The 25,081-nt window shown below is 40.2% G+C and overlaps 1 protein-coding gene across 2 annotated transcripts; it reads left to right on the top strand.

Moving 5' to 3' along the window:
* The first annotated feature begins 348 nt into the window (after positions 1-348).
* On the top strand, positions 349-24,249 carry ttyh3a (tweety family member 3a). Of its 2 annotated transcripts, XM_026164444.1 has the most exons (16): positions 349-713; positions 1,084-1,306; positions 3,915-4,084; positions 6,659-6,770; positions 6,924-7,144; positions 9,678-9,773; positions 10,381-10,453; positions 11,286-11,361; positions 15,397-15,452; positions 16,079-16,171; positions 16,924-17,016; positions 17,729-17,865; positions 19,117-19,290; positions 19,718-19,793; positions 21,231-21,332; positions 23,624-23,683. In XM_026164444.1, exons 2-15 carry the CDS (start codon positions 1,181-1,183, stop codon positions 21,309-21,311), a joined length of 1,584 nt encoding a protein of 527 aa, XP_026020229.1. In that variant the 5' UTR covers positions 349-713; positions 1,084-1,180; the 3' UTR covers positions 21,312-21,332; positions 23,624-23,683. The 2 variants fall into 2 exon arrangements, with proteins under 2 accessions (XP_026020229.1, XP_026020230.1); XM_026164445.1 differs by lacking the exon at positions 21,231-21,332 and having other exon boundaries at positions 353-713; positions 23,624-24,249.
* Positions 24,250-25,081: the final 832 nt, after the last annotated feature.

The following is a 25,081-nucleotide window of genomic DNA, read 5'->3' as shown; positions in this document are numbered from 1 at the left end:
AGATGATTTTTTTAGATAGCACCACATGCAATCTGGTGGGTGTTGGAGGTTGTTCTGATTTCATAATTCCATCAAGGTTCTGGTGTAATTTTGTGTAATTTGGCATTTTCCCTCTGTTCTCCTTCCTTAATATTTTTTAGATAAGTTTATTGCATTACTTTTACAAGACTTTTAATTTTTCTTCCCGCTGTTCAAAAAAAATAATTAACTATCTTAAACCCCTTAGTGGAGACAATTTTCTTAGCTATGACTCAATAGACAGCTAGTCATACTTTTTCCGACATTACCTGAACCTCCCAATAGCCCTACGCTGCGGCTCCTCTGGGTGGCGCTGTTGGGTCATGTTTTATTTTTTAAAACATATCGACGGTGTTGGGCTACTTTTTGCGGGCCGGGGCTGGGTTGGCTGCCAGCTGGGTGAATGTCGTGAACAGTCGCCGAGTTGGGTTGGCTCCAGCCTCCCGCACGAACGATAACTGGTTGGAGATCTCGCTCGGTAGTTTGAGTCGTTGCGGTGGGATAAGACTGCGAGAGATGAAATGAGGAACTATCAAATGAGCAAGGCAGGATGCAATAAACCGCAGAGGAGAATGCCAAGTGAAACAAAAGAGACTGGTTCTTCTGATTCCTCCTCGACTCTCAGCGGACTCAACTAACTAGCAGCTAAACCGGCTAACGTTAGCAGACTTAACGCTGGCTAACCTACTTTACGGGTATAAGTAGCTCTTAAAAAACGAAGATTTTATGTGATTTTAAATGGACTTCTGTGCTTGAGAGATTACAGCTAACATTAGAGCAAAGTTCCAACTGTCACACAACGCCAGAGATAGTTAAGTTGACAGAAAGTAACTAGCATGACTGAGGTTTACATCGAGTAGTTAAGGTTAGCTAAGTGCTAGCTGCATCAGTGTTTGTGAAGTTAGCGAGCTGTTGTTTTGTCCGGGCTCGTATTAATATGTAATGAAAGCATTTAGGATTTTATATGTAGGTAAAAAATAAATGAATGCAATGTTTATGATTGTCAGAGTGAAGAAAACACTTAAACATTACTGCATGTGTTTTTGTCATCCACCCCGGCTACAGATTGACTGTATGAGGTGGATTCCCCTCCGTGTTTACACTTTGAAGCGTCCCCTCTCTCCAGCCCGTTGTCCGTGGATCTCATTGACATTTGCTCCCCATGGCAGCGGTGGTTAGCTACACTCCACCATGGTGGGTGAACCTGCTGCACAGACTTCCACATTTCAACTTAAGGTTCGAGCAAACGAGCAGTGACTTCAGACCAGAAGACTGGACGTATCAACAGGTAAAATAATACCCTACAAGTTCCTAGACTCACACTTGGGGCTGTGATATTATCAAGTGCTTGTTTCGGTATCAGTTTGATAAAATCCCAAACCTCCATTTCGCAATTGTAGCATGTTTGGGCATGCTGGGCTACAGTCTGTTTTTTTTTTTTTCTTTCCTGTAAGGTTGTCATTTAATATTATTAGTTGTATTGGTGGCAGCTGATCGTTCTCTCCACCTTTTGATCCCTGACACCATCTGTGTGTGTAGCTTTCCAGACACTAACCAGCTGGCAATGTATAGTGTAATCCAGGCCACATAAGATGACCTAAGCAACCACTTCCTTATGTCTTATTTTCCCTGTAATCTTATCATGGTCAGTATTTGTTACACCACATGGGGGGCATTAAGACTCTGGAGTACCCAAAGGAAAAATATATTTATTCCAACAGACTCACATCGGGGAGGTTAAACTGAGAGCAGGGGTTAAGAGGGATTCTGCACAGTCTAATGAGTAGTTTAGACTCTGGGGGGAAGGGAAAGCAGGGTGTTTGTTCATGTGATTAATATTAAATAGAATCTTCTAAATTTAGGTCACATAAAGTGAGAGTTTTGGAGAGTCTCTGCAACTTGTTATGTTCATTATAGGTACCCAGCTCTAGGTGGTTATTCCCTTCTTCAGACCCATTAGTTCTATTGTCCTTTAATCAATAAATACCTTTGAATTGCCATGAACAATGCATTACTTTCTTTTTGAATTTATGTTCAACAAAGATGGTGTTTATCATCTGTGAAAGCCATGTTGTTAGATCCAGGTAACACTTTGCAGTCCTTAATTGTGTGGAAACTGGTACAGCTAGTCTGATAAGTAATTGTTTTTATTTAGGTTTTAATAAAGAGAGATCTGCAAAAAGGTTTGATAATAATTATAATTATGACGACAGACTTAAATTCCTCTTTTTATCTATGTTCTTTATGCTGTTGGTGTTAGAAAGTGCGTCATTACCAAATCCTGAGTACTTTTGTGGTTTTTAATAAAGCTCTGGGTCAGTGATTACTAAGAGCAGGCAGACTAATGTAGAGGAGCATTTTGAAAACAAGTGTAAAAATCTACAGACATGAGTTAACTTTAAGAGATGCATCAAGATCTAACCCCGTTTCCCTTTTACCAAGGAAGAAGATTCAGAAAATCGAGAAGTGAATCACGATTCCTCTGAAACGAGGAAGGCGTGTTCCAGACATGCGTCTGCAATTCACGGTCATGGTCCAGATCTTATACAGTTAAAAGGATGTTTACACTTTCACTTCTGATTATTTCCCTGTTCGAACTAACATGTTACCTGCTGTCAAATTCCTTTAGTTAAACATTGATTTTAATGGTGCGATTAGATTTTAGTTTGGAGCGAGTGAGCATTTTAAGGAGTATAAAGTTCACAGCTTTTCACAGCAGCTATCCTGGTAGGATATGATGGATATAACAAAAGAATAACAGCTCTCAAAAACCATATTTCACTTCATGCCACAACTTGAGAAAAAAAGAATTCCTTTGGTCCCAGTTTGCGAAATGTTACACCCCTACTGGATAACAGCTGTTCAGGAAGTTCAGTGTGAACAATATCTCTTTAAAAGCAACAGATCCCTGTTGCTTTTAACAAGACTATTAAAAGGGTAATCCAGCTGTTATCTGCTATATGTTCCTTTTCTCAGTTTTCTCATGACAAGTGCTGCACATAAAAGGTGTTATCATTGGGACAGCTTACAAACCATAATTATTGACTGACTTTAATTACAGCCTGCTAATTATTGCCAGTGCAATGCTCCCTCTCAAGCTTCAGGGACATTCTTGACTCATCCAGATGGCTGAGACATTAATGGGGCTCAGGCTGCATCTAGGTGATTCAACTTTTGAGTATGTCATTCTTACATCTTGCCCAGATGGTAAAGATGTGATGCACCAAAATTAATCCTCATTATGATCACAGTCTTTCCTCCTGGTTGAAGTATGCAGAGCAGCATGGATGAGGCATGGCATTATTTGTGTATGTCACTGGGAACACGGGGAGTAGTCAAATGCTGGCTGTGTTCACTCGCTGCTTTGCACAGGTCACTAGGGCGTGTCATTCACTGCGATGCTTTGTTGGGGAAACTGAACGAGTAGAACAACACTGGGTTTTTCACAAAAACAAAAGTGGATGGAAATCTGCCCCAGCAATGAATCCTCAGGAGCATGCAGTGAACACATAGGCCCTCTGTCTGACCTACATACGAAGAGCTACAGTTAGTGGAGAGAGGTTTGACTATCACATTGTACATCATTATACATTCTTGTGGTTTTTGCTGCTCTTTGCAGTTGTGTCTGAGATCAAGTTCTCAGTTAAGTCTTTCAGTTTGCAAATCAGTCAACAGACTATTTTGTCTTCATGTTTCTGTTTAACATTGAAGCACACACCACTGTTTAGACTGGGTGTAAAATAGCACTCAGATAAGATAGCAACATACTTGAAGTCGTGTGCATTTCCATTGTGGGACACTTTAAAAGCATTTTATCCCAGTTGTTGTTGTTGTTGTTGAGGAGAAACCAGTAACAGCTATGACGTTTTCCATAACTCCATTCTTCTTTTTACCAGTCAATCCTGTTACTGGGAGGTGTGGCGCTTGCCTGTCTGGCTCTGGACCTCCTCTTCCTGCTCTTCTATTCCATTTGGCTGTGCTGCCGGCGGAAAAAAAACGAGGAGCAGCCCAACGCCGACTGTTGCTGCACAGCTTGGTGTGTCATTATTGCAACGCTTGTCTGTAGGTGAGTATTAACATGGGACTGCAGTGGTGATAAACAGTGTTGGTGATAACATATTACTCTTGAACAATACAGACAGCCTAAACACTGGCAATGGTTCAGTCCATGATGTCAGATCCCCAAACACAGAAGTTGGCAAAGGATGCATCTATTGAAATGACTCCAAAAAAATCCAGAAATGTTTTGGTTTTTCTGATTATGTTATAATGAAATGGATGTTTGATCATTTTGGTGTTTATGAATTTCCTTCTTTGTTTCTAAAGCTTGGAAAACATGGCAAGTGTGACTGTTTATTTAGCGCTTGTAACTCATGGCGCTACTCTTGTTCTTCTTGTTTTGTAATAGTGTTTTGTAAACCAATTTTGGTTGAACAAATTGTTATACGGAGTTATGAGGAGCCCAATGATAAAATGAAATAATTCAGTCAATGATAGCGTTTTCAGATAACACATGGTTTATGATTTGATTTTGTTTTAGAGTATGATTAACAGTATGAAGTGTTATAGAAGTTTGCTTGGAGCAAATCATAATGGAGGTACTGCACTCGGCATTAAGATTTGTCTTTTTGTTGTTTTGGTTTTTTTTGGTACTGGTTGCTTTGCATTTGCATAGCCAGAGATAAAGCCTTTGAAGCATTGGTAAAGGGCAGTAAACCAATCTAAAGCCATTATTAGCTGAATATGCAAATAATGTGGTCAGCTGCTACAGATTCAGAGTGGGTTGAGCCGTGCTGAAACAAGCAGTCCTTTGTGACATAGTTCATAGGGATGAATTCAATAAATACCTAAATTTGTGCAGTTTTATAGTTTATTGGTTCACTGTGGTATTATCATATTAAGTTTGCAAAATTGGATGAAAGTGCTTACGATGTTGGAAAATAACCACATCGAAATAAAGCCCAGACTTTGTATCTGATGGTTATTAATTAGTGGAAATGTCAGGGTCTGTCTGCATAGGTAACTCTCTAATGTATTTACAACCTGATCTAATGTCAATCAGCAGTATCCTTTCCTCAAGTTGATAGTCCCATCAATTGCTTGTCACAGAGTTGATGAAAGTCTAATTACTGGCCTGCCTACTTTGCAGTACTAACAGCTGTTTCGCTTTTGTTGCTACAAGTCACCTAGTTTTCATTCAGTGGTTTCTGTATTGTTGCTAATGTCTTCCTGAACCATCTAAGGCAGTACATCACTCACACCCACACTGAAAGCCTCCACATACCATTGTATACAGAATAATTTAAAAACTGTTGCATTCCTGTGTATGTTGGATTGTTGCCACCACAACTGTGCTGATGGGAATAAACAGTGTGACAGGAATTTGCGAAGAGGAGGATGTACAGTATATGAGCATTATGTACTTTTAGGTTTTACATTATTATTTTTTTAAGTGCATAGTGTAAGAATTGTACCATCTGGACACAGTTTTTGTCCTTGGAAACTGAATTTGTTTCCTGTTTTCCTCCTCCTGTTGATGGGCCGCAAGAGAGCCATCACATTTGATTCACAGTAGCACATAGAGCTTGGGGACCTGATGAGTACAAGAACTGCATTACAATCACCGTATCTGTGTGCGCGCTTTTACCCGCGCATAAATGCTGAGCAGGGGGGAAAAAAGTTGGAGAGATCTGACATTTCTGTTTTGCTTTGCTTTTGTTCGTTGACAGTGGGTCCACGCTCAGCATCACAGTATCATTGCACAAGAAACTGCATCACTTAAAAATAAAGGGATTATCTTCTCACTTTTTTTTTCTTTTTATGAATAGTATAGAGTTTCCACAGGGTCACATCTCACCAGGGAGTTTAGTTTGTTTTGTACTGTGAAGCTGCTCCTATTTACCTTTATCACACTGCAGAGTGTGAGAGGAAGAGATTAGCAGCACTCCAGGAAAACGGAAAAACTTCTGATCTACTGAGTGCTGTTGGCTGAACACTTTTAACCCACAATGGTTCATTCATAATCATTTCATCTGATACAATCTGTTTATAGGATGAATGTCATAGCATAAGTGCTTCCAAAATGTCCACATCTGCAATGCAGGAACTGATGTCAGAGCTAAATCTTTATTATTGTGCAGAATTGGAGTTGATATTTTATCACTGAAATATTAGAATATATCAAACAGTTTTATTGTAAATATAGTTAATTCTGTATGTTTTCAATGATATTAGGATTTTAATAAATGTGAAACTGTTTTTGCCATCGATGTGCTTTCGGAAACTGTTGCTCATGCATTAGAGAGAGCTGTTTTTCTGCAGCTTGAGGCCTGCCTGTGCTAATGGGAGCAGACCTCCTGCCTCAGTACAGCCTTTGTCAGTCATAGTGTGGGGCTTGGGGCATAGCTGGTCCATTCCTCTGTGTTTCCATGGTTCTGTATGGAGTCTTTCTGCAGAAGCTCAAAGGAGCCTGTTGACTGGGGTCTGAACCGACAGGGTTAATGTAGAGTTCACACGCCTCGCTCCCTGGCTAGCTGTCCCCCTGGCTTGCTCTCTTCTCTGTCTCCTCTCTGTGTCTTTTTTAGCTAATCCCTCCTCCTCACCACCCTGTGTCCCCTCCCTTCCTTTTGTCTCCCTTCAGCGCTGGTATTGCCGTCGGTTTCTATGGGAACGGCGAGACTTGTGATGGAGTGAATCGAATGACGTATTCTCTCCGCCATGCTAACCGCACGATCACTGGAGTGCAGAAGTTGGTAAGACACAGTGCACAAATTATACCAAGAGGTTTAATAATTAATCGCTTTGCTGCCACAAGCAACCCCAGTTTCATTAGAGCTGTGTAGTGAGCCCCGCTTTTCTTGTCTGAACTCTTATCATGGCCTTGTTTGGCCCTGTTTTGGCTCTAGGTCTATGACAGTACTTCCTCACTGAACCAGACAGTTGATGACAATCTGCAACAGCTTGAGGGGCAGTATGCACAGCATGCAGACTACCTGTCCATCATCCAAAAGCTGCAGGGCCAGCTGGATGAGCTGGTCAGACAGATGGTGGAGATTCCCTTCTGGGAAAACTCCAACATCTCCCTGGATGAGTTTGCTGGCAAGATTGAGCTTTTTGACTGGTACAGGTAAGACTGGGACAGTGGAGCCAAAGCACCACTTTTTGCAGTGGTATAACAGCAGGCTAATTATCTCATGCTACATCTATTTTATTAAAATGATGCAGAAAAAAATTGAACTGTTTTACTGGTGCTTATTACAGCATTTATATTTCATTGAAATTTAGTTAGTTTTTTCCTAGTTAGACAGTGCTGCTGTGTTGGATGTATTTCTGTATTAAAATGTCTTAAGTGATTCAAGTTAGCAGGATGCAATGGTAGGTGCAAGCAAGCAGGAATTTCTTTAAGTTATTCAGCGCATAATTAGGTAGCTGACGTGCTTAAAAATTGCAAGCCTGGACTACATTTCTCTGCTAGAAAATTAAAGCAGTGTTTAATTTTCTCATGCATAAAATATATCTTTGTTTATCACATGGTCAGAAAAGCCAGCTGAATGTACAGATTTCTGTCAAATAAGGTTACAGAGACTCCTTGCCTTTACTATATGTGGATCAGTTATGCTGATATCTGCAGCACCCCCAAAGGACAACTGTGAGTGTGACAGGAAAAATACCCTGGAATTGTGGTGTCAGTTAAATATACCAATTATATCCTTGAAGAATAGGTTCACAGTCTGTTAACAATAAACCCTTTCCCATAATACTTGCTCTTACATGCATTCGAAAGATGTGATTTAATAGTTACAGGGAAGAAAAGGAATGCTACCACCTAGCTACAAGCATATATTTTTGTTTAAATTGTGCTCTTTTAGTATCTTATTTTATCCAAGTTGCAGGGACAGCAGCCTAAAAAGGCTTATTAGCCTCGCTCTTCCCAGCCACATCTTTCAGTTTAAACAGGTGGACACGGTTTCCAATCTTGGGTCTTGCCTGGGGCTTAATCAAATTCCCAAACCACTTCATTTGTGGAGGAGTAGTGGCTCTACTCTGAGTCACACCCAAATGACCAAGCTACTCGCCTTATCTCTAAGGGAGAGCCAAGCCACCCTTTTGTATATGCAAGCAGAAGTCCCGTCCTCAGTCAGCCAATCCACAGGCACTGCTGCAGACCTCTAATCAGTATTGCAGAAAACATTGTGGAAAGCTGTTGTGGACAGCCCCATAATATCCAGAGTTTTAAGAAATGCAGGGCAAACCTCATTCACCTAGCCACCCAGAAGATGTTTAACTACAGTGACCTCCTCTCCTGCGAGAGATGAGTCACCCCCGGACTCTGCTTCTACTATGGAAGGCATGTCAGCGGTATTAAGGAAATCCTCCCCAATCCCCATTGCATTTAGAGCAATGGGCCAATTTAGAGTAGAGCACCACTTCCTCCTATGAGTTGTTCCATAGTCTCATTGAACTCCTTGGACGTGAGCTATTGCTTCAGCTACTGCCAGAGCTGCACTTTGCTTGAGCTACCAATATCTCTCAGCTGTCTCTGGAGTCAAACAGGATAACCAAGTCCAACAGGACTCTTCCAACAGCTCCCTTCAACTCTGATGTCTGTGCCAGCACCACAGCTCAGCTCCTTTCTACACCCAAGTGTCCAAGTTATACGGCTGCATCTGATCATTTGATGATCAAACTTTGAAACACTTAAAAACACTTATGCTTGTAGATGGTGTTCATTGTGCACTAACTGTAGTTGGCACAGAAGTCTAAAAACAGAACACTACACAAGTTCACAGTGGGCAGACCGTTCAAATCCAACCAGGTCGCACTGTCATTTCCCATGTTAGCATTAAAGTTCCCCAGTATCGATGACTCACTCTTTCACCTGAACATGCAGGGAGGTACTGAACGAGGAGATTACAAATATACCCACTCCTGCCCACCACCACTCACCTAGACAACTCCTGAGTGGACCTGATGGAAGTTCATCCCCCACTCCAGGAAACTGGTTTCGTAGCCTGAGCTGTCCATTAAGCTCGGGATATCTAATGCAATTATCCCACTCACCACCTCAGACTCCTTCTCCACCAGAAATGTGACATTCAGTGGTACCAAAAGCCAGTTTTTGAAAGCCAGAGGTGAAACCGCTAGGGCTTCTGCACCTGACTACCATCAAGTCCTTAAGGCTTTGAACCCACAGGCGAGTTGACCCCGGCTGCTCTGCCCAGCCACCAGATGCATGGTGAACTGGTCCCTTGATATTTATTTATTCATTTATTTTGGGGGTCCTCAGAGGGCTTTCCTAATTCGCTCTTCCATCTGGCCCCTAACCCTCCTTTGACATCCTTTTCAGTAAATGAGTATAAATATTCGCTGGTAACTTTAATTCTCACACACCAGGGTTGCCCTCTAGGTTACTTATGACATGTCACTTACAAGTTGCCCCAAGACAAGTATGACTTAACCTCAGTTATTTTCAGGTTCTCATTTCTTTATTTTTTTTAGGTTTCATGTTCAAGTGTAACAAACCTTTCAGGAGGCATACCTATAATACACAGGATAAGCTGAAATCATTGCGACTGATGTTAAGAGAATCACTTCTTTACTGAGAGATGGTTAGCTGTGCTGCTTTGACCATTTGTTGTTAATGACATGTGTCTTCACAGGTGGCTGGGCTACATAACCCTGCTTCTGTTCGATGTCCTCATCTGCCTTCTGGTGCTGTTTGGCCTCATTCGCAACTCCAAAGGAACACTCATAGCGTGAGTCTCACAAGATTCAAGGGGAAACTCTTGTGACCTGGGAAATGATTTAGCTGAGTGGTGGTTACCATACATGAAACCACTTCTTCATTACTGTTCAGTTCATACAAAAAAGTTTGTTTGAAATTTCAGCCCTTTTAAAACTAATTTCACGGGAGCATCACATCATGATCAGATCAGTATTTTTGATAACTACTCTTGACACAAGTGACATTTTTGGCCTGACAGGTTTGCATTTATTTTGTTATGTACTATCTTTGCACATAATAACACAGACTCTCAGTATCACTTCTTGATATTGGATATCCTGTGTTCTTTTTGGATCACTCAATATTGTTCAATATTGTTGTTTAGCTGCATCTGATTTTAGTTGCTTATGTAATCTATCCATGTATGTATGTTGGTGATTTCCTTTGCTTTCCTCTTCTATCCTTCTGCCTTTGCAGCTGATGCTATTCTTTAAGATTGATCTGCACATCTTTGTGTGTTGAATAAATTGTCAAATTTTCTATCTTAAATATCTTTCTTTCTGCAGTGGATTAAGTTGTTTTTGCACATGAAAGCTGCTGCTGGTTAAATATACTTCTCACTTCCTTTCTCTCCCCAGGGTGTGCCTATTTGGTGTAGTGGCTCTGGTAATCAGCTGGGTCTCCCTGGGGCTGGAGTTCGCTGTCTCTGCTGTAAGTTTCTGCATCACTGCATGATCCTGTTGGGAAAACAGTTTTTGTGGGCAGCCTGTGGCTGCAGAGCAGAGTTTTATTTCATTTAACTAGTAGAGTTCATGAGTCAAGATATAAGGAGTAATACACTGAATAGTCATGAAAATAGCAGTGCCTATGAGAAGGACTATGCTACACAGGACCTGTTTATTTCTATTGAAACTGCTTTTACTAAGTTATAACAATTTACAGGTGATTTATTTTTCTAGGTACTTATTACAGAAATCCTTAAGACTAATGATATTGATTAAGATGTGTGATTAGAAGCAAAATAACTGGTTATTATGCACTATGGGGGTAATATTGCAATTTGTGCTCCCAGAAGCAGAAAGTGGTAAAACTGGCTGCTTCACTCAGGTTAAAAAATAAATCCATATATTTTGTTTATATTGTTTTGTATTACATAATTTAAAGAGGCATTTTAAATGAATTTTCCAGGAGGTTGAAAAATGTTGATGAACATTAATCTTTATTTATGCAAATTAAATATCCCTGTGGAGGATTTCCTCCCCTGCAGATGAATCAAGCTGTTCACACCTAAATGTGCTTATTTTTTATTTATTTAATTTATTTAATTTATTTTGTTTGATTGCTCTCAGCAGAGATTGAGGGAGCCAGCGACATGAAGTGTTTATTTTTTGGTTTGTTTATTGTTTTGTTTTTTAAAGCTGCAATCAGTTCATCAAAGATGATGATTCATTTGCAATCATGCCTGTGATGGCGTTTGACTGCATTTGAATGCAAATGTCACCAATGTCACCATTTATAAGTCTAATTTGTGTTGTTTTTCTAGACCACCAGTGACTTTTGTGCATCTCCTGATACGTATGTCACTGAAGTGACAAAGCAGTATCAAGTCATCAATAAAGGTATGAGCTCCTCTTATAAAGATCATTATGTGGTAAAGATTCAGTAAGTTCTTCAAAATAACGGAATTTTGAAAGGGCAGAGAACATGATCTGAATGCTTTGTTGTGCTGCACTGAGGTCTCATTGTTCTGAAGGGTCATCCTTGCTCTTCTCCATAGACCATAGCAGGTTCCAAGTACTACTACCACATCTGCATTGGGGGCAGAAGGACAATGGGCTGCTTTTTAAAAAACCACTACAGACAGCTCTCAAACTGTCTGATTTTAGTAATTGCCCTATCTGTCTCATGATGGGACACATGTAAGAGGGAAAATAGTGCCTTGGATTTGCATGAGGAAGATAAGAACCAAGGAGCACAGTATCCAGGGCGCAGTATATTTCCTGCATCCTCCTTCAGTCCTTGGAAGGGGGGAAAAAGATAATGTGTCTCTGAAATAAGACCCATAATCACACGTTATAAGCGCCACCAAGGATTTTGGTGCTCCTATTTCTGCTTAAAATCCCTTATTTGACATCAGCTTAACAAAATATATCTTCTTCTAATCTCTTAAACATGGAGATTGCCATGCTTTGGGCAGAAACCAGGACATTAGCTTTAAATGCTCCGTTGTATGGTTAATCTGAACAATGAGCACTGGCTCACTATGCACTGAACTGTATAATGCTGCAGCTTTAACGCTTTATTTTACCCTAGGGCTAATTTATGCAGTGTGGGGGTTTTCAGTTTTGCTTTTTTTCTCTTAAACACATGCTAACTATTTAGCAGAAAAAAGGAACTCACTTATTATTACTGTGATGAGGCAGTAAGTATATTGCTATTACAGTATTAACACAAAGTGGGGGGAAAAAACTGCTGTAAGTCCAGACTCGGTTCTTGTGTTTGTCTTTTTCTCCCTTACAGCTTTTGCCTTCATGAAATTGGACTAGACAAATCTCTGGATACCACAAAGTGTTATTACAGCACTGGATTTATTGCTTTTCTCCCCTCAGTGGTTGTGGTAGCATCATTTCAACAACACTCAATGTTATTTTTCATGCGTGTGCTTTCTCATTGTGTGGTTGTTAGGCATTTTATCAGAGAGAAATTTAGGCTGCATTTTGTTCTGCTGCAGCCGGTTTTTCTCTATTATTATGATGGTTTGTTTTCAACACAAATGGTGGCAACAGTGACAAAGATGAGCTGCGACTCTGAGCAGGCTTGAACTCCAGAAACTCCATAAATGCTCAAAACGGCTACATTCGTGCGTTTGATCCCTCTGTGTTTGGAGGAAGTTGGTTCCTTGTGAACACTTGCTTATTTAGTCTATATGACATCTGGTTTTCAACACATCCTTGTGTTTGGGAATACTCACAGTGCAACTCATTCATTTGTTCTGACTACTAAAAATCTAACCTAGTGCAGTGACTGGATGCCAAAGCTATCTTGATGGCATGGCTCACTGGCTCTAATCATAATACCGAACAATACGTGTTTGTTGTCCTTTCTTTTGAGGGTTCCTCACAGAGTTATGAGCAAAACAAATTCTTCTACACGGGGAAATGGCATAATACTGTGAAAATTATATAAACCCACTTCCTGTCTGTTATATTTATTTGATCATGAAAGCCATAACTGAGTCATCATTTAACTATGTTCTGATACCAAGTGACACAAAAACTGATCCCAACCCCATGATGAGGCATCCGTAGTTCATCCACAGACTTCAGGAAATCTGCTCCTCCTGATATAAATGTGTGGGTGTAGTTGTGAGAGCTGGACCAACAGAAGCTTGCTGATATGTACTTTTAAATGCCGGAAATTCGCTTCTCATGCTCAGCTGTGTGGGAAAGGCTCCTGACACAGCAGTGAGTTTGGACGTCACTAACACCATGTGTCAGGTTGGTGGTGTTCTTACTGCCTCTATCCGTGGACATTTCTGTATTCCACCGCTTCTGAGTCACGCTCTCACGCAAAAGCATTTCTCATCCACTCCTTCTCAGTTCTGTGATTTTTAACCTAACTGAAGTGGCCGGTAATAGCAAGCGAAAGTCTGAAAAATTAATTAGTCTTCTTTGGCTCATCGTGTACTGCAAGCAGTTGCAAATATGGTCATGTTGTAATTTAACAATGACTCTAGAGGTGTTGTTTTCCTGAAGCTGTTTGCAGTAAAGGCTTAATCCTAAGTCTCTCTTTGGCTGTGTAGTGCTGATTGTTCAAGTGTTGCTGCGTTAGGAGAAAAACACATTTCCATTTAACCTCATAGCTCATGATTAACTTGTTCATAGTTACAGTAGCCATCAGTGTCTTACAAGGCAGCATTCAATAACTCAAAACTAGACAGTAACATAGTATATTTTGGCCTTGAATCTTAATGTCTGAACCAGTAACTCTGTGAAGACGAAGCACAGTGATGCAAGAATGAGAAATATAGAAAAAAGCCATAGCTGTCTTGTCCTGCAGTAGTTATAATCAGTACTTTTTGACAGTATCTCATGTTTTGAAAGTGGTAACTTGTACTGATAATCATGCAGAGAATCTGATGCCCACCTTTACACAGCCCTCTCTTTTTTCTTTTTCTTTTTTTTTTCTTTTAGTATTTAACATTGTAGGATCTTTAGGCTTGGTAAAGCCTTGAGGCCATTGTTGCAAATTGAAATTGCATAAATAAAATTTGATTGTTGAACTCTGGGGTTCACAATAAACATTCAGAAACCTGCTGCATTGCCTGGCTAGTGCTAAAAGGCCGACACACAAAGTTAGCAGCTGAATACCTCTGTGTACTTAATGTTCCTGGACTCCGACTTGTACTAGTAGTAAGTTGACTTTTTATGTTAGTAATTTGTTGTTGTTGTTGTTGTATGTTTCCCAATGAAAAAGTAGATTCTCAAACATGGCTATGTTTTTAAGACCGAAGGTCAAATTTGCACAAATAAACTCATGAGTCAAAAGCTCAGGCTTCATGCTGCTCTAATTGTGCTGTTTCTAGCACTTGTCTATTTTCGGCTTGACGTCAAAGGGGAGGGAAATCCTTAACATGGTCATTGCAAGCAGTCGGCACAAGTTGTGAGCACAGACGTTTTACAGATCTGCTGTGCAAGAAAGCTAAACACAAAAAACCTTTAAAGGGGCAGGAGCTTTAATAACTACTTTCACACAATGGATGAACTGAGATAACGCACTAAGGCCCAGTATTGCATAAATGCACATTTGTTTTTGAACTGTAAATCATGCAGAGCTATATTACTAGACTACAAGAATAATATATGGTCCTTGACATTAGCTTACTAGTTCCCCTTTAAGGTCAGCTTATTGTGATGTGCAAGACATTTGGACCATGTTACAAAATCTGACAGTGATATAGCAGTTTTTTAGCTGCTGCTAGAGGATTAATCAGCTACAAATCTATTTGATGGTAGGGTTTTTTTTAAGCGTCTTAATTTGTCTCAACCTATGAAAGCAAGGATTTCCTTTCATAGGTTATGTGCAGGTTGTTTGTGAATATATTTTGCTCTAATTTTTAGTGCATTTTGAGTTAAGTGGAATGTGTTGTCATATCTGTTTTTATAAAAAAGTGTTTATCAAACAGTGAAGCTAACGGTGCCTGTAATTAATTACGTTGCAGGCTAGATATTCATTGTATAAAAGACAAAGAAGAATAATGAATATAACAGTAATGCAATCAGGATAAAAAGAATAATATTAATACATAATAAGCAACATGCATGTCTGTTTTCATACATGAGCAAACTGAACAAGTGCACATGAAAGATTCCTGGTTCAAACGCATATCCCTGGAACAGTTGCGTCAGGAAGGGCATCTGGCCTTAAGGGAGCAGCTGAAAAAGCTGCCACATTTGCCATATGATAAGCTAACAAATGTTGTTAACCTCTTTGCAGTTGAATAGAACAAACATCCTGAGGAAACTTAAAAGTTCACATATTTGGCAGTTAAAACCGCTTTCAAGTTATGTCGTCATAAAGACTAGCCGCAGCCCTACATGTAACTTCTTGTGCCTCTGCCAACATGTTCATATGTGTTCTGTTTTTTCTTGCAGAAACCCTTCAGTACTACCTTAGTTGCAGTTTGGAGCAGAGCAATCCCTTCCAGCAGGTTTGTTACATGTGTTATTAGATCCATCTTTGTGCATGTTAAACCAAACCATTTCAGGCTCATAATGCTAAAATCTCAACAGACATATTTTCTGCATGATGTATGACCTTGTTATTAGGAGGAATGCAAGTAGGCACCATGGGCCACTCGCACTGCCTCAAAGCAATTTTTTTCCATGTATTCCATTCCAATACAATACATTTCATTATGCCAGCAGGAAAGCTGATGCAGAGCAGCACTTCCTGTACGTCCATGGTGATAGTGTGGGGCTGCTTCAAAGGGTGTTGGGCATGAGAGATGTTGTACAGAAGTTACAGTTACTGTGAAACTGCGGTTTTCTTTAATGGAGTCCCTACATTTAATTTCTCAAGCTCCATGAATAAATTAGAAGTTTTGAGTGCAGCTAAAGCTAGGCATCTATTGTTAGTCCTTGTGTATAGAGAACGAAGCGCTATATATACATTATATAAGCCTTGAAGCTCTATAAACTCAGCGTGATTTCACAAGACATCAGCTTGACTACAAAAGGAGACAGCCACTGAAAGCCTCTGGCACTGATTTAAAAAATGGAAATACTTTTGAAATATGCTGGACTGCTACAATATTCAGTCTTTTTTTCTTTTCAGAGGCTTTCCGGGAGCCACAAAGCATTAGTGGAAATGCAGGATGATGTGTTTGAACTGCTTCGATCTGCCACCAGAGAGTATATACAAACCAAGGTATGTTTCCTACACCAATAAATTACCCTTTACTTGTAGTCCCACATTACATGGTATCTCTAACGGTTTGTGATGACACAACATACAAGTGAATGGGGCCTGTGCGGCCTGCAGAGAAGTGAAGTGCACCTGTCCACATAAAGGCCTGCTGACAGCCCACCTGGGACCTGCATTATGTGCATTAGGCTTTCACTGGCCCTTGTCAATACAACACTATGCTATTGTCCAGGGATGGTCCTTACTCTGTGTTGACAGAGGCCTAAAGGAGAGCTGACATAGGGAACAGAGGGAGGCATATTTCACTTCACATACCCACACAGTGAAATTTGCTGAGGTGACGGAAACACTTGTTTTTTTTTATCTGGCAATCAGACATTTTCTGCCAGATCTTTAAAAAAAAAAAAAAAAAAAAGAACTAGAGGGAAAAAGGGAACTGTCCATTAAAATGTATCATACATTATAATCTGCTTTTTCAGCTCTGGCTCCTTTGTACTGCTGTATAGTGAAGCGAGACAAATCCCTCATAAATGTGCATTGAATAATCACATTATCTCATTCTCCATTGTCAAGTGTTTAAACTATTAACAGACAGGATGAGGAAACTTACTGTGTAGTGTGTTTTCAGGTAAACAATGAGAACTGCTCTGATTTTTACTTTGTTCCACTTTTTTTTTGTTTTCTTTTTGTGGTTTCAAGCCATTGAGCCATTTTTCAACAGTGCACATTTTGAGTTTCCCATCGCTAATTTACAGGGACGCTTGGAAGAGATCCAGAGGATACTGAACACCACAGAGATCAGCCTACATCAGCTCACTGCATTGGTGGACTGTCGCAGCCTGCACATGGTGAGTAGAAGAGTTACAAACTGAGACACTGTTAACTGTGGGGTTGCTCGTTGTCTGATTGAAAAAGGGCCAGCGGACTTGATTTGTACTGACATCCTTGTAGTGCAGCTTAGTTGTATAAAGCAGCCCGTCTTTTATGCCTGTGCAGTTGACTACACCTGCCATCATAAATAATGTTTCCTTTCCTGTATGCAAGTTCTTGTCCAACTGATGCTGGCTGTGTACCATTTATGAAGCTGGCTGAATGACAAGTACTTGGCTATGTCTGTGCTTTGGAAGATTGTCCCTCAGTGGCTTCCAAATTCCAAGTGCACATGTGCAAGTGAAGCACTTTTCTCGGTGCTATCTGCTCTCGTCTCTCTCAAAGAGTTCCTTGGCTAGCAACACAATTATTTTATGTAAAGAGAGAGACTTTAGCAGAATACAATTTTTTTTTTTTTTTTTCCTGCAGTGCATATAGTCAAAAATTTTCAGTCACGATGAAAAGATGAAAACCTACTCTGCTCCTCTCTAGTTTGCCAACTGTGATCTCATTTGTTTGACCTAGTTTAAACAAGAAGTCAAAGCAGATGCATGTTAAAGACCCCTTTTTAACTTCTTCCCTTCTATTTTGCCCTTTTCCCCTTATGTTTATCAAAAAATAAATAAACAAAACAGTTTGAACCTATTTAAATCTTCCAAAAACTAAAATGAACACCTGTGCTTGTTACAGGACTACGTCCAGGCCATGACGGGACTTTGTTATGATGGACTTGAGGGTCTCATCTACCTCGTGCTCTTCTCCTTCGTCACTGCTCTCATGTTCAGCTCCATTGTGTGCAGTGTGCCGCACACCTGGAGAGGCAAGCGGTACGACTTTCATTGACCTCATACAGTTTGCACAGTCCTCATCAGAAAGACCTTGTAAAGTGGTGCAAAAGCTTTTAAGCTAGGTTTATATTGAGGACTTTATATACAGTGAGAAATAATTCAAGAGGAAAAGCCCATTAATTAATCATGAATTTGTTGCATGTCTTTGTAGCCACTTGTTTTTACATTACAAAGAAATTACATGGGCAGAGAAACATGATTGTTTTTCTGTAAGACTTGCGTTTGTCTGTGCTTGAAAGACTGGTTTTTGTTCACTGCTGGGACAGGTCCAGGAGGCTCTAGCTGCATCCTCAAATAGATTACTTCCTGTTAAACCCCCATCAAATGTGCTATCTCACTACGTTTTTTGGTCTTTTGCAGGGGTGGGGTGAAATCATTCTGATTTCTCTCTTATTAACAGCAGATATGGTTTGCTAACAGGAATGTGGTTTCTCAGGCTCAGCTCAGCTGCTCCATATAATTAACTTACCATTGGGGGGGCATGTTCATCAGTTTGATCTCAGCTAGAGCTTCCTGTTATAAAGCAAGGGATTACATGCTACCAGTCTGTTTTTCTCAGTTTCCCTGCCAAGCTTGTTTTATTTTATTGCTGTAATAATGCAGCTAATTACTTAACAGCTTGAAATGGCAGGTCATTATCAAGATGTGCTTTTAGTATCGAAGTTTAGCATTTCCAGTGCATTAGTGTTGTCAGTAAGTTATTAGCACAGTTTTCCTGACCATGTAGAATCAAGTGATTGTATTGTGAAGTGCTCTGAATGAGATTCCATGATGTCATGGATTAAAAATGCATGAAATCAGCCTGTGGGAACACTAGAGGGAGACAGGCTCCATGTTGCCAGCGTTATTGTTGCTCTGTTTTGACAGGCCATGTTTAATCAGTTAATGTTATCTCATACACTACTGAGCTTCCATGTTTGAAAAGAACCAAATAGAATCCCATTGTTCTTGCAGAAGTAATTTTTTTTTCTTGGTCTGTTAAAAATCACATGCAAAAGTAGGGCTCTTTGAAGGAGCAGGGCCAATTAATTGAGTCATCTTCTTTGCTTCAAAAAGCAGAGACCTTATCTTATTGTCTCCTCCCGAAGCAGAGATGAAATTGAATCAGAATGTGACTCAGACTAATGAAAAACGTGACCACGTGGCGTCTTTATGTTCTTTTGTTATCAGTGAGATGGGACACGGGGTCCCCCTGGTGGTGGTTTTATATTGTTGTGTGGTGTTTTGCAGGAGCGAGGAGGACAGTGAGGACGAGTCTCTGAGCCATGGAGGGAGGCAGAACCATGATAATTTGTACCGGGTTCACATGCCGAGCCTGTACAGCTGTGGTAGCAGCTATGGTAGCGAGACCTCCATCCCTGCTGCAGCCCACACCGTCAGCAACGCACCCGTCACAGAGTACATGTAAGACATTACTGTTGAAATTTAAAGGGAAAACCACATTAAAGGCAAGAGGGGTGGATGATATATTTTTACAAGACAGCCCAGATTATGCACAGTGAGGCTGACATTAGATTCCTTGTGTATTCAGGAGCAAATTTATCTGTCCCCAGACAGAGCTCTACTCCTATAGCAAGCCATGTTATGTGCAGCAGATGCAGCTGGTGTTCTCCAGCTGTGATGCCTGTGAAAATCAAAGCCGTCTGCCTCCTGAATAATGCACACATTTTGGGAAACTTGAGGAGGGAATGATGATTTTTATCGCTATAATTTACTTGGAGATTTTCATGCTTATAGTGTATGGTTTCAAATCTACAAATCTGTTTGTGAGTACTGACACTGTAGTTGTGTGGTCACTGAGTTTGATCCAATCGTGTTTTTTCCCCTTCAGGGCTCAGAATGCCAACTTCCCTAATTCTCGCTGTGAAAACACACCACTGATAGGACGAGAGTCTCCTCCACCTTCGGTAAGTGTTGTTTTTCCTGTCAAAGCACCTCATAAAAGTATTCAGTCTGCACCTTTACACCAGAGGAAAAACTGAAGAACTAAACTAGAAACTGTTAACTTTATTTTTAAGAGACATGTTGAATGAAGCTAACTAGACAGGTGGTGTCTATATACTGCCGTGTGACTTTGATGCTTCCTTGGAGTTTAATTAATTAATGGTAAGCGGACATAAAAAGGTGGAAGGAGAGACAGAGAACTTCAGAGCATCTGTCTCCACTGCACATGATGCACTGACTGTTTGATGGATGTTTATCTTTGCTTAACGGCATTGGCACCATGAAACTATCGGGAGATTGTTCGCTTTCTCTGCTTAACTCGCTTTCCTTTCTCGTTATCACCCCCTGCCTCTGCTCTTAGGTTGTTTACACACATTTTTCTTTTAATGTATTTGAACAGAGAACCTATTCAAATTTCTTGTTATAAGAAAAAGTACCCATATCTTTAGTTTTACTACATAAAAGCTCTAATCACTTCTTTGTTTTGTGAATCGTTGAAGAAGCTGTGGTTTCCGTGTTAGTCGTGGAAAACCCCAGTAAATTCACCAGAACCCGCCAGATTTAGTTCCTGACTTCCTTAAAAGATTTTTGGAAACTTTATGCTGTGACAGTTGCCGTGCCAAAAAACAAAAGCTCATTTGTTAGTATAAGCCTTATAGAGATGAGTCTCTGGGAACTGTTTTGTTTTTTTGATTTGGGTTTTTGTTTTTTTTTTGTTGTTGTTTTTTTAAGGATCCACCCTTCTGAGTCTTAATCAGTCTCTCCCAGCTTTAGCAGTGCTGTGCTGTACTTGATCTTGTTAAAAGAAGGGGCGACAGAACTCTTGCTTTCTCCTTCTTGAAGCTCCAGCTTTCTCCCACAATTTAAAAATCCAAAAGGTGACTTAATAGGGAACTTTAAATTTCCCACAGATGTGGATGTGTGCATGAATGTTTCTCTGCCTCTCTGAAGTTTCGAACCCGTCCAGGGTATAGTTTCTTCATAACCCTTAAAAGAAAAGCTACCACAGCTAATGGAAGTGCCATGCTGTCACCAGTGTTTTCTGTGTGTCACTTGAACAGTTACAGAGAGGAGAAAAATCCTGCATACTGTCCATAGTGCGTTGCTTTTATTGGTGATCAGAAGTTCATTGAGTAAACATAATGTAAACAAATGGCATAACACAATGCTATAAATCCCTGTGCATGTGTTTTGATGCCGAAGAGTTATTAAAATGGTGTTGGTTTGTATCACGAGGCAACCTCGTCTTTCCCTTCTGCGTATACCTGGCCTGAACATCACCAGATTTCCTGCTCTCCCCGGTGTCTGTGTGTCTGTCTGGACCTCGACACTGCTTTGTGTATCTTCTCTATATACTCTCTTCTTGTCGTTTTTGTTTTTGCTTCTGCGGATCCATACAGTTGTATTTGACTGCTGCGGACAGTAACAGCGGTCACTGCTGGCAGTTAAAGCCTTCGGAGAGTTCAAGATCGTTTTGGTAACCTCATCTGCTATGCTAACAGGTACTAAACATGCCCGCTTCCTCCCCCTGCTGGCCTGTTCCTCCCCTGTACCACTTCCCAAGCTCCCAGCTCTACTCACCCTTTATTTAGGACCCACCAGATCTAATGGACCCCTCACCCTCACTCCCCCTCTCTCCCGACTCTTGCTAAATGTCCTACCTGGTGTCTCACCTGATGTTTGTTTCCTGTGGCCCCAGGCTGCATGTCCATTTACCCCCTGCAACTCTGATATATTGGGAGGAAGCTGTAACTCTGCCTTAAGGCACACCATGATCTATGAGTCAACAACAGTCAACATTAAATTAAAAGTCCATTAAACCATTTCAGTGATAATGTGGATGTGCTTTGTCTTGATTCTTGGCTTCGAGGGTGATCTCATGGGAGTTACAAGTAGACATTTTAAAGTATTTTAGGATTGTTTACTGGCGTGTAAAGCAGGGACATATCACTTAAAGGTACTGACTTTGGTATGACCTTTAGTGTCTTTCTATTTTCTAATATTTTCCTCACTGACACTACATTTGATGATAAAAACAAATTCATCCATCATTTCTTTACATTCTCAAGCACCACCATTATCACTACAGTGGTTACTGAGTATGTAAACGAATAGTTAACACCTGTGCTTGTTAGTCTCTGTAAGTATTTATGACAATGTGGATGAGAAAGTAATGACGGTGTTCTGAACTGAATCCAGCATTGCCTGAATTCTTGCATTGAGAAGAAATGCATCGTGGGGGAAAAATATGAAAATACTGATATTTGTTTTTAATTTATTTATTTTTATTTTGTTTCTGGACTCGAAACATTGAGACAAACTAGTAAGAAAAATGCAGGGTGCTGACAATGTTTACAGACAGTTCAGCCTTAATAACTTTCCCCAGCCTAGAAGATTTTAAACTGTTCAGTAAAACTGGAAAGATTAAATTACATTTCATAACTTATTTTTAGAATTCTAATCCTTTTTGCAAAAAAATAAAACAAAAAAACAATGAAATTGTAAACTTAACCTAAATTATTATTGCCATGGTGATTGACACTGTTCCCTAACAGCAAGAAGGTCCTGGGTTTGAATCCCACCATCTGACCTGTCCAGAGTGTATCCTGCCTTTAGCCCTGTTGTAGCTGGGATAGGCTCCATCCCCACCAGCCCCCTGAATTGGATAAGTGGAAGAGAATGGATGGACAGACAATTACAGCCATAGATTGCTTATAAAACCTGCAGATAGCTTTAAAGTCTTAAAAGTGAGCCCCGTGCACAAGTGTTTAAACCCCGCATTCTTTCTAATAGCCAGAAGGGGGCAGTTACTTTACCCGAAAAAAGTCTGGAGCCGAGAGCAAATGTCGGAGTCCAGCAGTATAGAAGTCCTTAGTAAAACTGACCTCGTCTCCTTTTTGATCTGTGACTCATATCCTGATGAATTAATTATCTCAGACACTTTTTAACTCTTACGTTGTGTAAATTATAATCACCATTATAGGCAAAAGAAAGAATCCAGCATTGCATGTTTCAGGGCGTGGCTACCTATTAATTAATAAATCACTGCTGCATGGGGGTGTAAGGTGTGGTATCTGTCAGTTACACAGTCACATCTGTCCCTTTTATCACATCTAGTTTAAAAAAAGAACAGTGAAAATGCTCAGCTAAGCTTTATAGCAGGACTTAAATAACTGATGGCACATCAGTAACGGCACAGCGGCTTTGTCCCTCTTTAACATATAGCCTACGGTTACAGCCCTTCTAATGTTGAATATTTTACTTAAACGTGCATGGTAAGTGTTGATGTTTCAGCCCATATTGTTGGAAATACTTGGCTTTCATATCAGCAGGCTGTCTGGACGGCTCTGAGGGTTGATCTCAAAATCTGACAAAGTGCCAACCAAGTGTTTCGACAGGAGTGTGAAATGCAGCCTTTGTGTTTGCATCACCTGTATTCAAAGAACGCATGGCTGTATCCTAAATCTATATGAATGTTTGGCCCTGCAAGCGAGCACGAAGTCTGGCAGGATAAGAGGGTCAAAATGATCCTAAATTGCGTCCAGCTCTTTCTAGTCTGATGTCTGTGTACTCTGTAGCTGTTGTACATGTATGTATTTTGTATGTCTGTTTGTTTTTCTGCTGCTGCTTACCTTTTCTTTTTATTTATTTCTTTTTTTTGTAAGGGTAAAAATCTGCCTTTTGAATCCTACACAGAATGTGGTTTCAAGTATTTTTGAGGAGTGGTACCTGGAAAAAAGTGAAACCATGATGTGAATTGTCTTTTTCTTTTTTTCTTTGTTTTTCTTCACAGTACACCTCCAGCATGCGGGCAAAGTACCTCGCCAACAGTCAACCAGATCCCAACAACACTCCAGCGCATTAGACCCCGACAGGCTCATCTGGTCTGCAGCACTGATGCCACTGAAGTCACTCAGAAAGCCCCTCCATCATCTTTTTTTTCCCCCCCATAGATAATTTTTCTCTCAGTCTCTTGCTTCTTGCTGCCTGACTTGACTTAATATATGAAACCAAATGTGCTTTCGCTGGCTGGTTGAAGCAGAGCTTTGGGACATCCATCAAATCTCATCTCATGAGTTATGAGTGCAGGAACTTGTCTACATCTCCTCGGCTTACGTTTACTACTGCACGAATCATCATTGGTGCTGGGAAATTAACTCTGACATGATGGTGCCAGGGCTGACTTTGAATCTTTCTTTTCTTTTTTTGTCTTTATGAATGCACCATGACACGTACCAGTCACATCTAACAAGCATTGCTGTGTCAAGGACTCTGGAAATGCTCATAGACTAACATTGATTACTACTGGTTGTTTTGATTTGTAAAGTACTGTACCATACTCAGAGAGGAATACATTGCACATTCATACAAACTTTTTTTTTTTTTAAGTTCATGTATTTTTTTTTGTCTCCTCTAAAGCATAACATACAGGAAAAAAGAAAACTTTTTTTTTTCTCAGTTCCTCAGCACTGCTTTCTGCTTACTGGCTTAAAAGTACAAGGTATTGTTATTTTTAATGTCTACACGTGACACATGCACCACACACTTGGATTTCTCTGGCACTGGCATGCTGTTGCATTTTTGTCTTAAACCTGATTTCTGGAAACCGCTTTCCTGCAGTATTGCACGTCTTATAGTCCTTTGAAAGAGAACTTTATTTTCTTTTTCCTTTCGAGACCCTGTTATTTCCTGTGGAGTGTGCGTGTTTTATTTTTTGTTTGTTTTCAGACTGTGTTGAGCCCCTGTTACACAGCCAGGACTGTGTGAAGCTGTGATTGTAGCTCATAATTTGGATTGGACAAAGATGAACTGTGTTGTAGGGAAGCAGCACTTAGTGAGATGATTAATTTTTCTTTTATATACTACTGGAAGCAGTAAAAAAGCAGACACTTTTAACTATCTATATATATAGAGAGAGAGAGATGGTGAAGCAGGGGAGTGTGTGAGATTTCTTTTTATATTCCTTTTTATTTTCTTTCCCCTTACACACTTCAGGATAGTATGCATTAACCATGTTCCTGTTAAATAAAATCATGTGCTCCCTTAGCAAAACTGGGACTTGTCCACACACATCTATATCCGATGATACCCTTCCCTGCAAAATGAAACCGCTTCCTCCTCCCAGTGACTAACTCTCTTAATCCAAATGTGTATATAAAAAGAAAATATGCATATCTCAACAGAAATTTCAGGAGAAGCTTCATGCATAGGCAGTGCAGTGTTTCTCAAATGTGTTTTAGCATTTATAATC

The sequence above is a fragment of the Astatotilapia calliptera genome, chromosome 4 (assembly GCF_900246225.1).
Source record: "Astatotilapia calliptera chromosome 4, fAstCal1.2, whole genome shotgun sequence".
NCBI lineage: Eukaryota > Metazoa > Chordata > Actinopteri > Cichliformes > Cichlidae > Astatotilapia > Astatotilapia calliptera.
This window is presented reverse-complemented; position numbering and strand designations above follow the sequence as displayed.